Genomic DNA, 14,968 nt, shown 5'->3' with positions numbered 1-14,968 from the left:
ATTATTACTAAATGTTTTTACCTTATTCGTGGTATGGGGTTACAAGATGGATTTTTTTTTTGATAACCGGATGTCCGGACTTCAGCGCACCTCAACTAATTTAGTCTCAAAATTTGGAATATTTGATCTTCATAAAATTTGAACATGCGATCTCGCAAAAGACTTATTTGCTTTATTATAAGTCATACCTACTTGGCCAAGTGGGTTGTACATACTAAAGTTTTACTACTATTATGCAATAACAAATGTATAAAATTATGATTCACACGTAAAGTGATCCAGACACTTTTGATTGTTTGGGAAAAAAATGGTGGTACTTTTTTGATAGTATGAATCTATAGATTGAATTATCTAAGCATTTTTTTTGGAAGTTTACAAAGTTTTTCTTTTTAGGTCGGTCCTTAAGAAGTAGGTTGGGGGATTTAAACTTCTTTAGCGCAAGCTCCCATCCGCTATCATAATGGTCTTGTCCGGTCCCGTTTGAGATTTTATGGGCTTCTTTTGTCCCCATAACATAACAATGATCAGATGTGTTCATTTTGTAGAGTCCCTCAAGTAAATCTTTCACGTTAAACTAACTAGATCGAACATCGATAACTCTAAGAACAAAACAGAGTTGTGCAAGCAACACGGACAGTATAATATCCATACCTCCATGAACGAAACGGAGTTTAAGCAAGAGAAAAAAATGAACATTTCAAATTTGTTTTTGTACGACGGACACGAGCTTTGTTCCAAGCAATTTGTGAGCGTTCTTTTTCCGGATCACAAGAGCCATACTTCCATCTTAGTATATGATCTTTTCATTTGGTTTATTGACAATTTATTCAAATGGCAGATGAAGTATAATTTCCATCACATGAAGCAACTTTGCAGCAAGAAATTTACTCTAACGGATCCTAGGAGTGCAACTGATCCCTTCGTTGGTCACATGAAAATACTTCACGTAATTCGAGTTGGTACGAGAGTCTTGAAAATGAGGACTGGCGGAATGTCACTAGGGTAACATGATTATTTGAACGAGAGACAGAGGGACAATTCAAAATGCAAACTGGCAAAAATATATATATATATATATTACAAGGGAAAAATGGAAGGAATAAGAATGGCCCATGCAGGTCTCGAACCTGCGACCTTCGCGTTATTAGCACGACGCTCTAACCAACTGAGCTAATGGGCCAATTGCTTCATCTTGCTGAATTTGATGTATATATTTTATTTACCAGATTCAAAGCAAACAACCACGTTGAATTTCTATGTGCTACTCCTGGGGTTCACAAGCCAAGTGACGAGCCCATAAATTTGGTTCCAGAAACTACTTCTTAACACAGCAAACTTGTGACTTTAGTGAATATGAAAACGATGTACCAGTGTGTAATACAACGTCTATCGGTTTGAGAGAGGCCGTACTCTTTTTTTTTTTGGGCAATTGGAGTCATATTTTACGTACATCATCAGAATTACATCAAATTCGATAGTCCATTGTGAACGAAAGTCCAACAGATCTAAAGACACGAACAAGTCCAACAAACCATAATTTCACCCATTGTAGAACGAACCAAAGAAAAAAACCTTCCCGAACTCCTAATTTGCGCGTAAGGAGTGGTCAACAAGACCAGCCTAGTTGATCCGTGCAATCAAGATAAACAGTCTCGAACTGCATCAACTGCGGGATCCTAAATCCAAACACCTGCAGTTGGAGTTTTCCATTGTCACCCATAGTTTGACAACCAGAGGATGTCCATACAGTTCATAGGCTGCTAAACCTTCGTATCGACAACCCATTAAGGCAAACAGCATTCAGAGCAGGGTTTTAATGACTGTTACATAATGTATAGGCTTTTACATAACGGGATTTTGGACCTCTGATACCATTATTTACTTATTAGTTGATTCGGACTAATACTGTTAGATATCCATATGGCCATATCACCGATACCGCGATTAAAACCTTGATACAAAGAGAATAAAATGCCTTTCACTGAACGACTTAACATTCACAAACTCTTGTACGTATAGCGTAAAACCCACTTTACCCTCGTGTGAATAGACATAAATATCCTCCAGTATCTTATTTCCAGTTCATACAACTAGCAAAAAGACACTATCAAATTTGAAAACATGGTTGCTGGTTACATTGGGGATTCAAGAGACTACAGATGCAGCCAGTTAGTGTTGAACTTGGGACATTCAGGTTTAACATAAGCAAAAGGATTAGAATATGGAACAAAAGTAGATAACCATCCTCAAATTCAACCATAAAAAAGCCAAAGGCCATGAAAATAAAGATAGCAACTACACCCAAGAGTGAATAACTTAGAAGATAAAAAAAGAAGAAGAAGGCTTGACAACAAAGCAAATGAATCAATGTACCCTCTTAGAACTGAAAAACATGAATCCATAGATACCCAAATAGATCCTCTCTAGCAAATGAATCAATGTACCCTCTTAGAACTGAAAAACATGAATCCTTAAATACCCAAATAGATCCTCCCTTACAACAAGAAGACTATCCCACCTGAAACTGCCAAAACAATCCGACTCCAACCACCCAAACCAACAATTCGAAAAGAAGCCGATGGCTTTGAAGTTGTCGAAGATGATGTGTTCCCCACTCCAACAGTATCTGACGTTGGAGCAATGTAAGGAGTCGGAGCTGGAGGAGGAGGAGGAGGAATATTAGTACCATAAATCGCCTCAGGAAGAAGCACCTTATCAACCTGGTAAATAGCGACAGGTTTAGTTGAGTACACTGCACTGCTCACTTCAGTGTTGGTCCAACCGGTGCTTAGGGAAACGGTTCCCATCACATATGTGAAATTCAAAGTGTACAGGCCTCCAGCCATTGTGCTGATAGGGTCGCTTTGGCTTAGGGTATTGAAGGACGCTAGGCTGTAAAACTGGGAGAGAGCATGGAAGAGGCAAACTGACTTGAGCTGGTCTTGAGTGAGATTTTGGAGAGAGGGGTTAGTGAGGGCGGCAAAGGCAGAGTCTTTTGGGACAAAGAGGGTTAGTCCTTGTGCAGTGTTGTTGGCTTGGTTTTGCAAGGTTATGATGACTTTGGTGGACTGGAGAAGGCCGAGGAAGGTGCTGAAGGGGCCTGCTACGGTGAGTAAGTTGGTTAGGTTAACGAATCCCGGTGAGGGAGCCGGTGCTGGAGTAGGGGTTAACACCGGAGGTGGGGGAGATTGGGAATATGCTGATGGAGAAAAAATAAGGACTAATGTGGTGGTAACAATGAACATCACAGTGAAATCCATCATAATTCTGTACTGTGGTCGTCTCTGAAACCCAGAGTCCTGAACTGCCTGTAAGAAACAAAATCCCATTTACTATTAGCCTCTTAGATCTTAGATTATTAACACAAACCATTTGTGGAAAATCAGCTAAAATTACAGAATGTGGGAGGAAAATTTCCCGGTTTCCTCAACATAAAACTACACTTTCGCAACCCATTACTGATCAGATCTCAACCTTTCAATACGAAATCGGAGTTAAAATCGTTAATTCCCAGTCGATCAGAACTGAATGTGCATCATCATTTACAAAAGTCCAATTTTTGCAGTGTAGCTTCTAAGAATCTATAATCTATGGATCTATGGATTTTTGGCTTGAACACAGTGAGCGTAGATAGGAAACTGAAAATTTGATCACTTTTCAACTCAAAAAATGACCTTACTGAGCAGAAGGAGTAAGAATGCATAAATTGAACAGTAGGGAACAAAAATGATCTCAGCCTATGAGCACCAGCCATTGGTGGGAATCCAACCAGAATGACATATGAGGGAGGGAGAAATTGAAACCCCACTTTTCCAGCCACACACACACACACACATATTTTGGGGGTAATTTTTCCAGCCACATACTGTCAGATCTCAACCTTTAACACAGTAACAAATAGTGAAACCCCAAGTTTTCACTAGATCAGGAGTTTGTTTGCAGTTTATAATGAAAACCCCTAGTTCCTACTAGATAAGAAGTTCACAAAATCAGGTGGAAAATCCCATTTCCCACAATGTATCTGTAGAGAAACTCTAATCTCTGGATCTGAGCAAAATGCCCCCAAAATGCATCCATTGTAAACTGCAGAGATTAGTTAAACAGCTTCTTCAACTAAACACACAAGTCCTAAAATGAAGGAGAAATGCACAAGTCAAAATTCAATGAAATATAGAACAATTAAAACATGGTTGCTTGTAAGGGAGTGATTTCCTTGACTTGACCCAACTGGCTGAACTACTTCGCGAAACAAAATGCCACTTCAAAACCCAGATCAAAAACCCATTTTTGATGAGCAAATCACCAAGAACAAACAAAAAGAAATAAGAAACGCAGTCAAAAAAATCATCTCTATGAGCAGGAGGAGTCTACAGCCACACAATGTAGTACAATGGAGTCTGATTAAGTATAGATCTGGATCAACTAATCCCAGTAAGAGAGAAAGAAAGAAAGAAAATACAAATCTGAAAGAGAGAAAGGCATTAGCCAATAAAGAAGAAATAAGAAAGGATAATTGTCATTTTACCTCAAAGACAGAGGGGTTCAGAGAGAAGCAGAGTGGGGAGGTGCTAATGAAGTGGAAGCTTGTATTTAAGAGAGTGGGATGGGTTTTGTTATTAGGAAATAAAAACAACTAGAATTGATTATTGAGTGGAGATGGCAGCTGGTGGAGAGATAAAAGGTTAAAAGAGTTGGTAAACGCTACACTGGGGTCTCCTTTGTTTGCTTCTTTGGAGTTTCTTAAAAAAAAGTTTCTTTACTTTAGAGGGGTTCATTCTGGTAAACAAATGGCTCAGAGACCATGCCGTTCCTCAATTTTCAATTCAAATTTGAGTAAAGAAGAAGCGCTCTAATGGGTAATTTCGAATCTCTCTTAGTATAAATTTGGGTAAAAAGATTTATTAATAGCATAATTGTAAATTTGAGAAAGAGAAACGGCCAACAAAAATTTAAGTCGCCCTTAATTTGGTTATAAATTTGCATAGAACTCAAATTGATATGGGTTTGAGTCAAGAGCTGGAGTGAGATTTAGATGGTTTTACTCAGATTATAGTTCTGAGTTTAAGGGTTGGAGATGCTCTAGAGAACCGCTCTATTTCTTCCTATTTTTAATAGATAAAATGAAAGTGTTCAAAACTTCATTATCCATGGCTTTGTCCGAATGGTTGGTTTGGTGGTCAAGGCTTATAATTCAAGAATTCGTTATCTTGTACTACAAGTCTTAGGTTCGAAATACCTCAAGTACTCTAAGGCCTCGTTTGATAACGGTGACAGATGGTTGAGATTCATAAGGAGATGTAATTAAGATTGAAATTGATAATGAAAAATGATTGGTAATTCTTGTGGAGCCTATTCGTACGGAATTTTATCCCAACTTTAAATTGACCTCGTTCGTAGAAAGTGCGATTAGTTCTTCAAGGATTAGTTAAGACACGTGCTGGCAGGGTTGGCCAACTCTCAAGGAATTCTTAAATCCCACTAGTTGCTTTCAAATTTAGATAAGTCTGTCACCATAAAGGTTTTTGATGCATAATATGCATTACACCATGTGCATTTGCCTACACAAAATTAAAATCTTCCATTGTACTTTTCCTAAGTTTATATAATCATTCGTCCTAACATGTACCAGCTAATCCCCAACTATATTAACAGTACAATCATTCACCGTGTGAGTTCAAATGAATGACATTCTTCAAAAAATCAGAGACTTTTGCCAAACTGGGACAACCAGTTTTGCAACATAAAAAAAGATAAGCAAAAAAAGGGTCCGATCTTTTCTGTTTTGAAAATTTTTGTACTTCTGTGCCGACTGCTGAGGGACTTTCCGACTACTGAATTGTGTGTGTGTGTTTTTTTTTATGTTGTAAATCTAATGGCCGAAAACTCTATCAATACAGAAGTAATGGGATTTTCGGTACAGAGATCCTGCCCCAGAAAAAACCCTTTTTAATATCTCACTTGGAGTCCCCAGCCTTTCACTCCACCCTTAATCATTTGGCATGATTACCACTTTATGCATAGAAGATAGAGATTTATGGGGCAGGGAGACGAGTGGGGGGAAAGATAGAGGGACGGTTTTTAAAGTTTTCTTTAGAAAAGAATTGTGGGAAAGAGGGAGACAAATGGGGACCAAAATCAATGAGCTTTAAGCCTATGTTTGGATGCCCGTAATAATTCGATGGGAATTTTGAATTCCGATATTTGTATTAATTCATTGATCTTATCCAAGAATCAGGCTCCGTTTCAGAAACTTTCTTAAAAAATAAGCAGCTTATTTCACATTTTTAAACTCAAAAATAATATAAATGAAAAATAATTTTTTAATTTTTTTTGCATCGTATAAAAGATTTCGATGAGATCTTTTAAACAAGATCCATATTGCATATTTTTAGATTTCAATAAGTTCATAATTTTTGAGCTTGAAATTACTTTTTTTAAAAATAAAGGCTTTTTTCCGTTTCCGGGACGGAACCTCAGTTACTATGGAAATTTGCTAGAGTCAGGAATTGATTCCCCGCACATGATATAAGTCTTTCACATACAACAAATTTGACATTAACAAAAAAAAAAAAAAAAGCTTCGGCATTATTAGTGTCAGAAATCAAGGAAATTTGATTTAATTCACTTGTAGTCATTTTAAGCAAATGGGTAAGTGAGGTGTATGACTATGGTCAAAGGCTAAAATCCATGAGCAATTGTGGGTTATATACAAGAGTAAAACAGAAGTGGTCAATGGAAGGATGGAGAAATAACTAATCCCAATTACCACGGTTGGTGGTGAAATCACGTGGAATTCATTGAAACCTGTGAATATGTTTAGTTTTTCTCATAACAAAAAAAAAGGAAATCTGTCGCAATATTGTTGATTAAGTTAAATAATTATCTTGATATACAAGTTCAAATTAATTAATTACTACTTGACTTTGACTTTTGAGAAATGGGATTCTTTTTTGTGGTATTGGAAAAAGGTGGAAAGACCTAGGGATGCTGCCGAGCAGGGTGTCGAGCGGTATCCGGTCATTCATCTCAGCACGGATGGTTCGGATTGAATTTAAGTGCATGCAAATCTGAACTGTCTATTGTTCAGTCAAGATCTAAGCCGTCGATTTCCAAGATGAATGGCCGAATCAACATTTTCGTCGCTCTGGGTTTTTGCTGTTGTTGATTGAGATCGGGTGTTGTGGGGAATTTCCTGGGGCGTGATGTTGGTGGTGGTGTGCTCCTTTTTGCCCTGTCTGTCTTCGGCGTTCATTTCCGTAGGCCGGTTCTCGTCGTCGGTCTCTACATCTGGGAGAGGCCGGCTTGGCTTAACGGTGATGCTGAGCTCCGGTGTTTTGTGCGATTGTGAATGTTGAAGGTGGTTAGGGTTTGAGGGTTGGTTTGGGTGGACAGGTCCAAGGGTTGGGCCAGATTTGAGTGTTTTGGATTTTCATTGTTTATTTTGGGTATAGGGTTCGCTTATCTGTTTTGGACCCTTGTAGACCTTTGGGTGTTCCGAGCTTTGCCCTTAAGATGTATTGTCCAACTCTTTGTTGAATCCCCTTTCCCTTTTTCCTGTTTTTTAATAAAATTTAATTTTGCCGATCAAAAAAAGATGAATGGCCGGATCAGTCGCTTGGCACAACTGCCTAGCACTCCCACTTGATAGCAATTCTTTTTTTTTTATCAGCAATTTTTTTTATTAATCTCTAAATTCAAAAATTACAAAGATAAAAAAGATAAGGGCAAATGAAAATTAAAATTATCTTCAAAATTACCCGAGACTCAAGCGTTGGTCAAGGACCAACAAAACCCTATAAAACCCCAAATCCGAACACCTGTCCTAATGGGGAAAGACACCAAACCACTGCCGGAACCGGAGAACTAACCCCTGTTGGCTGTTGCTACCGCTTGCGCATTTAGCACATGGAACTTCTTCTGTTCACTATGAAGCCATTTTCCATGTTGACTTTGTGTTCTTTTATTCTTCTAATAATTATGATCTTTATTTTTCCAGCAAATTGTCGAAATTATGTGATCTTTGTGAACTCAAATATCATTTCTCTTCGATGAAAAAGTTCATCGAACATACGTCCATAGTTTCTTAAAAGAATAATGCGTTTTACTAGTAAAAGTAAAATAATATACTGGTGACTATATGTGTAATTTCATCTTATAATTAACAAAAAGAGGTGTGTTTGCATAAAAAGATGACGTGAAAATTTAGCACTCGTAAAAATAGATTAGACAAATATCCATATAAAGAAAATTTGGAATAATTTTTTAGAACACTATCATAAATACGTATATTGGGTATCAATCATAATAACATTCACGAATAATAATGCAGCATTACAAAATTGTGCGGGAGCCGTGTCCCCCACAAGACCCACATAGGTCGGTCCTGATTGCAACTTCATTTTTTTTTTCCTCCTCCTACATCCTTCCTCCCTTGTGGTTGAGTTGGTTGGGACTTTTATGGTGTGAATGATCTTAATTGCAATACATGTAGGTTGATTAATCAAAACTAGAGAGAGAGATTACATACCTACAAAATCTTATGGGACCTTTTATGACACTGATTTATGGAGTCCTCCTTGTACACAAAACCATGTGCAAAAAGGCAGGACATATGGTAGTAGGAGGTTGCTTTTCACCCTTTAACTTGGAGTGCATAGTGCGCAAATTTAAACATTTAAAAATAGGGTCCGAATCTGTCTGATGTAGTGTACAATCTGAGCCATCAATTTCTACATGAGTGCGTAATGCGCAAATCTAAACCTTTAAAAATACTTTAGATGACTCAGATTGTACATTACACCCCTGCAGTGCACTCCTGCACTACAGGTGCTGGATCCTTTTTGAAAATCATTAATTGTAAAGATGGATAACTCGAATGGTACGTTACGACCCTGCAGTACACCCTTTCCGCCTCTGAAAAATTAGTGCATCACTATAATGGGAAAGACCAACTTCCTTCCTTCTGAGCCACTTGTTGATAACTTGCTACCAATGGGGTTCTTAATCACCTTTGAAGAAAAAACCATACGTTGAGATCTCAGTCTCACCAATACTATACCATACCGAAAGCTAACTAAGGAAAATTTATCAAACATTTTCCTTTACTTGGCCAAGCAAAATTTCCTCATTTTCTGTTGTAACTGGTCCATTACTCGTCATAGGGTTTTTGGAAATTGGAGGATGGTGCTGTGCAGAGGTGTACGCAGCATCGTGTTGCGCACTTTCGAGCCGTCGGATCGTACATCAGACGGCTTAGATTTCATCTCGGCAATGAACGGCTCTCGATCGTTGGTTGCCGAGATGAGATCCGACGGCTCAGAGGTGCGCAGTACGGTACTGTGCACCTCACTAAGGCCAAAAAATTTGTAGTAAAAAAATTTAGTGACAACGTGGCCAGTGTCATTTAGGCTCCGTTCTAGAACACCTTCTTAAAAAATAAGTACTTATTTCACATTTTTAAACTCAAAAATAAAATAAATGAAAATTAATTTTTTGATTTTTTTTGCACCGTATAAAAGATCTCGATAAGATCTATCAAATAAAATTCATATTGATAGGAAAATTATTTGCGTAAACACATTATTTTTGAGCTTGAAATTGCCTTCTTAAAAAATAAGTACTTATATTGAGTTCCGGAACGGAGCCTTATTTGCAAATTCAACCCGGGGGCGTGCTATGCACTAGGTGCGCAGTATGGTGTTGTGCAGTCTCAATCATCTAAAAGTGTATTGAATGATTCAAATTTAAAAAAAAAAAACTTTTTCGGGGAAGAGAAAAGTTTTTTTAAAATATGGACAATTGATTGTCGAGACGGACAGTCCGGATGGTGCACAGCACACCCCCATTCACTCGTATTATTGCTATAATTTCCACGATGACTTCCAACTTTAACAAATGACTTTTTGAAACTAGAATGTACAAGGATTCGACACGCAGCTTATTTCACATTTTCAAACTCAAAAATAATGTAAATGAAAAATAATTTTTAAATTTTTTTTGCACCGTATAAAAAGATTTTGATGGGATCTATCAAACAAGATCCATATTGGTAGGAAAATTATTTGCATAAATAATTATTTTTGAGCTTGAAATTGCCTTCTTAAAAAATAAGTATTTATTTAAGATTGCGGAACGGAGTCTCAACACACACTTCTCTGGTAACTAGATTTCGAGGATTTTCTTATTTTGATAATTCAGGTGCCTCTCAGCCAGCTTATGCGGATCTCGAATAATTTTGGAGGTCCAATTTCACCGACCACTTGTGGAGAGTCCAATTAATTCCGGCACCTCGATTAATCCTGATATATATCTCGGTTTCGAGAATTCTCAGTAGTGAGTAGTGAACACAACCCTTAACATTTAGCTACAAATTTTTATTTTTATTTTGTGAAATCACTATTTAAAACTATTGAAATTGAAATCCAATGTAATTGCACACCGAAAGATAAGAAGGTTTCGCATCAAATAACTGAAAGAATAAAAACATAGATAGCACAGGACTGTATATATAGTTGTCATTCCAAGACAGTCTTTTCTTTTCTTTTCTTTTCTTTTTTTGCCAATTCATTCCACCATGATGCCAGATTTGGTCATGATTGAGTTAAAACAATAATGGGAAGAGCTTGCCTTGTCTTCTGAATATTCTTTTCCAGGTATATATACTATTAAATTACTCCATCCGTTCCATTTTCATTGTTCATTATTCCTTTTTGTTACTTTTGTGTCTATTGCGTATATCATTCCATCTATAATATTTTTCATGATTTTGACATTTTTGTATTATAGATAAATTGAATTCTATCAAATAAGATTTATATTGCATATTTTTAGAAATTCACATTGAAATATATAAGCGATTGAAAACTGACATGAACATAAAAAAAATGACAATAAAAATGGGACGGAGGGAATATCTCTTTGGTGAGGCTAGTTGAGCTTTTTTTTTCCCACTTTTGGTTAAACCGATTTCTATAATCCGTTTAGGATTGTTAAGAATCAATGAAAGCAGTGCAGCTAGTGGTTCTGAATTCTGATGCAGAATAGGAACAAAAATAATTAATCACCGGCAGCTCTGGGATTTTAGCATTTTCGATCATCGTGGATGAACTGGAAACAAGTAAATTGAAGCCGAATATCAATGCAAAGTAACGAAGCCGGGAATTGCTTATGACGGCGAAAGGATCTAGGGTTTCGTGATAAGGAAGAGCTGGGCTTTATGGCCCTCATGGCCGCAAACTTTAGTGCTATAGCCGCAACCTTTTACTTCATGGACGCAAACTTTTGTATTGTGGCCGCAAACTTTTACCCAACTTTTAAGCAATGTTTTCCATGCCCGAATTTAATCAGGAAGGAAATTTATGATAAAGGCTAGAAATGGTTTATCCACATTTGATGCAGGCGATAGCACATAGTGAAGGGAAGCATACAAAAGACTTGGTTTTAACTTCAAAATTTGGCCAAGTGGTTATAAGAAAACAATAAATATTCATTCATGAGGTCACAGGTTTTATTCTTACCAGTGGTGGAGCTAGGATGTAGGATCCGAAGTAGACAAGTGAAAACAATATTTTGGCTATGAAAATCACCAAAGCACGTAGCACCAAATAAATTACCCGAGATGGATAGTCATATGATCTCTATTTGAGAGGGAGAGATAAAGAGGCAGCCGTCACTCATCATTTGTCTATTTCTAGCGCCGATAGCCGTAGAAAATAGATTTGATGATTGGGGATCCTCACCTTGATCAACTTTCGAGTTCGACGCACGGATCGACGGATTGAAGTCGAGTAGGAGAGTCCGTGTGAGGAAAATACAGAGAGAACACAAAAGAATGTTTGTTTTGTTTGAAACGGAAATTTTCAAAGTGACAACAAGGTAGTCACAGCCTCTCAGATCCCCAAAATGTTGTGAGACTTTGAAATCCTTTTTTCACCTCCCAGTTCAAGCTAATTTTTTCCCAAAAAAAGCCATTGCACAGTTCCGCCACTAATTCCCACGGAAGTCAAATATTCCAAATCTTTGGGGCCACAGGGGATTATGTTCAGCCGTTACCTTTAAGGCCCGGAATAAAGTTGAGGTGTGCGCAAGTTAGCCCGGACATGCATTCGGTTATTAAAAAAAGAAAGAAAAAGACTTGGGCTTATATTGGCAGTTGACAGCAATTAGTACTGTGAAAAGGTCCAAAATACACGCGGGAAAAAAGTGCTTCCTTGGTTCCAACAAAAAAAAAAAAAGCGATCCAAAAATGTGAGAAATTTTTGGGCACCAGGTTGGTACTATATGACCGTGCTCATATGGTGTCCGAACAGTTCATCCGGACCGTCCAAAAGTGTGTTGGACGGCTCAAATTGAAACCCTCTCTCTCGTCTCACCCCACTACTCTCTCTCCTCTTTCCCCACCGAGCAGGCACCACCTGGTACCCACGCGGCACTGAACGAGCTTTGAAAATTAGTTACAAGAGGAAAATCTATATTCCTTTTTCCTTGGAAATCTTCTGGGCCACCTCGATCAACGATCCCACGAATCATGGGCTTCTGCCATAACCAACTGGGCTACCACGAAATTAAATCCAGATTTCATACTTCATCTGTGCTTCAACGAATTGGGCCTTTCCTAGCTCAAATAAAAAAAGTAATGTGGCCCGTTAATTCAAAAACCCAAGAAACTCAATCATATCAGCTCAATTTAATTAAATAGACTTTCAAGGCTAGCCCACGATTTGATGCCAAAAATGAATTATCCAATTGGACCGGCGAAATGCATAATCCAGAAAATCACCCAAAGTAGATTTTTTCCATTCCCATTATAACTCAACACATTGTCATTCTCCAAAATCTATTATGCATGCTGCCACCAAATACTTCTACAAATTTTAATTAAAATTATGAAAAGACTAACCATCCATAGTCCACAATCTAAAGAAAACAATTGGCAAGAGGCCTTTTAGTCCTATGGCATCTGGGGTACTGCACTAATGCACTTAGGTGCTAGGAGAAAAGAGGTGAGGAGTTCAACTCCTATTCTGAGGTACTAATCATTACTGATTTTTGCCAATCAAAAAAATATTTAAAGAAAACAATTAGCTCCCAAATAACCCTAAGTATCATCTACCTCTAAAAGTCATCTTCTACCCTAGTTCACATCACACATAGGTTAGCATCTCCAACTCATGTACTTTTAATCAAATTTCGGTAAAAAATTGAGTAAAAGTTTCATTTGGTAAGAAATATTCCAATGGCCCACCCAAATATTCAAATGTAGTCCTAGTTAATTGGTTTATTTCGGCAAAGGATGAGATCGAGGAGGGCGGAAATCCCTACAAAGCTATCGGAATAAGAAGTCTCACAACAAAGAAAAACCCAGACAACAGAAATCTAGAGAAACCTCTCTAAGACGCTTATATTTCTCAGTAACAACAGAATGAATTCAGCAAAAGGAGTCCTATGCCACCCCAGGACTCCTTTTTATATGGAGTACAAGAAAATTTCTCAGTAACAACAGAATGAATTCAGCAAAAGGAGTCCTATGCCACCCCAGGACTCCTTTTTATATGGAGTACAAGAAAATAAAGACCGAAAGGAATCAGTGAAACAGGAAGTTGAATCCCAGTGAATCACTTATTGACTGAAAGATAAGCCGTAGCGACTGATCCGCATCATACTCTCCTACAACAGCAATAGTATCCCACCCGAAACTCCTAAAACAATACCACTCCAACCACCCAAGCCGACAGTCCGTAGAGAAGCCGCTGAATGTGCAATAGTTATAGTTGTGGTAGGCGTTGAACTTGCCGGAGGTGGAGGAGGAGCAGATGGTGTTGAAGTTGCCGGAGCCGCAGGTGTAGCCGCAGGAGGAGGAGGAGCCGATGGCGTTGAAGTGGCCGGAGTCGCAGGTGTAGCCGCAGCAGGAGGAGCCGATGGCGTTGAAGTCGTTGTCGGCGTAGAAGGAGGAGGAGGAGGAACTTTAGAACCGAAAATTGCCTCGGGAAGGAGCACCGCGTCAATCTGGTAAATTGCGACGGGAAAGTTAGTCGACGCGGTCGCCTGGAGCACCTTGGCGCTGCTCAGACCGGTGCTCAGGTTAAGGCCTCCGTTCGCGTTCGTAAAATTCAGAGTGTACGGGCCTCCGGCCATCGTGATGACGGGGTTCATCTTGCTCAGGGTCAGGAAATTCGATGTGCCGTAATACTGCGGGAGGGCGTGGAAGAGGCAGAGCGACGTGAGCTCGGGCGCGGTGAGGGCGCCGAGAGTGAAGGGGCCGGGGAGGGCGGCGAAGGCGAGGTTGTTCGGGGCGAAGAGGGTCAGCCCGTCCTGGGTGTTGTCCTGGTTCATCTTGTCGGCCTGGGCTTGCAGGATTTGGATGGTGTTGCTGGTCTGGAGGAGGTCAAGGAAGGTGGCGAAGGGGCCCTCTGTGGTGAGCTCGCTGGTTAGGTCGATTTTAACTGGAGCAGATGATTGAGAAGATGCTGGTGGAGAAAGACTGAGGAGTAATGTGGCGGTGACAAGGAACATCACAGTGAAATAATCCATCATCTTTCCCAACCCCATACTACTCTTCAACTTCCTGTAAAAAGATTAATTAACCCATTTGTGGAAATCAGCTAAAATTACTTTTCAACTCTATAGGAGTATAAAAAAAAAGATGACCTTATTGAAATGCATAAAATGAACAATAGCTAGGGAAAGAATTAAAGAAATGATATTACAAAAAGTGTAGATCGGGATCAACTAATCGCAATATATACCAAAGTGTATGAAAAATTAATAAAATGTTGCTTTTGCAGTTAAAAAAAAATTTGTTAGAAAAGTGAATTTCCTTGAATCTCGCTTTTATTAATATGTAATCTGAAACATAAGCCTAACATCCATTTAAATAAGCTACAAATTTGATGACTAAAAAATGTAAATGATTTAAGGAAACATGCGTAACAAAACAGAGAGATGCTACATACACTACATAGTTATACTA

At 38.6% G+C, this 14,968-nt stretch overlaps 2 protein-coding genes and 1 non-coding gene across 3 annotated transcripts; all 3 read right to left on the bottom strand.

The window, feature by feature from the left end:
- Nucleotides 1–1,106: 1,106 nt before the first annotated feature.
- TRNAI-AAU (transfer RNA isoleucine (anticodon AAU)) lies at nt 1,107–1,180 on the bottom strand. The gene has a single exon. It is a non-coding gene; the product is annotated as a tRNA-Ile (tRNA).
- Nucleotides 1,181–2,233: 1,053 nt separating this feature from the next.
- LOC131322955 (fasciclin-like arabinogalactan protein 7) lies at nt 2,234–4,749 on the bottom strand. The gene is made up of 2 exons (XM_058354559.1): nt 4,526–4,749; nt 2,234–3,308 (listed from the first exon to the last, which is right to left on the bottom strand). The coding sequence occupies exon 2, from the start codon at nt 3,261–3,263 to the stop codon at nt 2,496–2,498; it is 768 nt and encodes a 255-aa protein (XP_058210542.1). The 5' UTR covers nt 3,264–3,308; nt 4,526–4,749; the 3' UTR covers nt 2,234–2,495.
- An 8,627-nt stretch (nt 4,750–13,376) lies between these two features.
- LOC131322952 (fasciclin-like arabinogalactan protein 7) lies at nt 13,377–14,534 on the bottom strand. The gene has a single exon (XM_058354555.1). It carries the CDS (start codon nt 14,530–14,532, stop codon nt 13,666–13,668), a length of 867 nt encoding a protein of 288 aa, XP_058210538.1. The 5' UTR covers nt 14,533–14,534; the 3' UTR covers nt 13,377–13,665.
- Between the last annotated feature and the right edge of the window lie 434 nt (nt 14,535–14,968).

Source organism: Rhododendron vialii, chromosome 4a, assembly GCF_030253575.1.
Source record: "Rhododendron vialii isolate Sample 1 chromosome 4a, ASM3025357v1".
NCBI lineage: Eukaryota > Viridiplantae > Streptophyta > Magnoliopsida > Ericales > Ericaceae > Rhododendron > Rhododendron vialii.
Note: the sequence above shows the minus strand (reverse complement) of the source record. Positions and strands in the feature narration are given on the sequence as shown.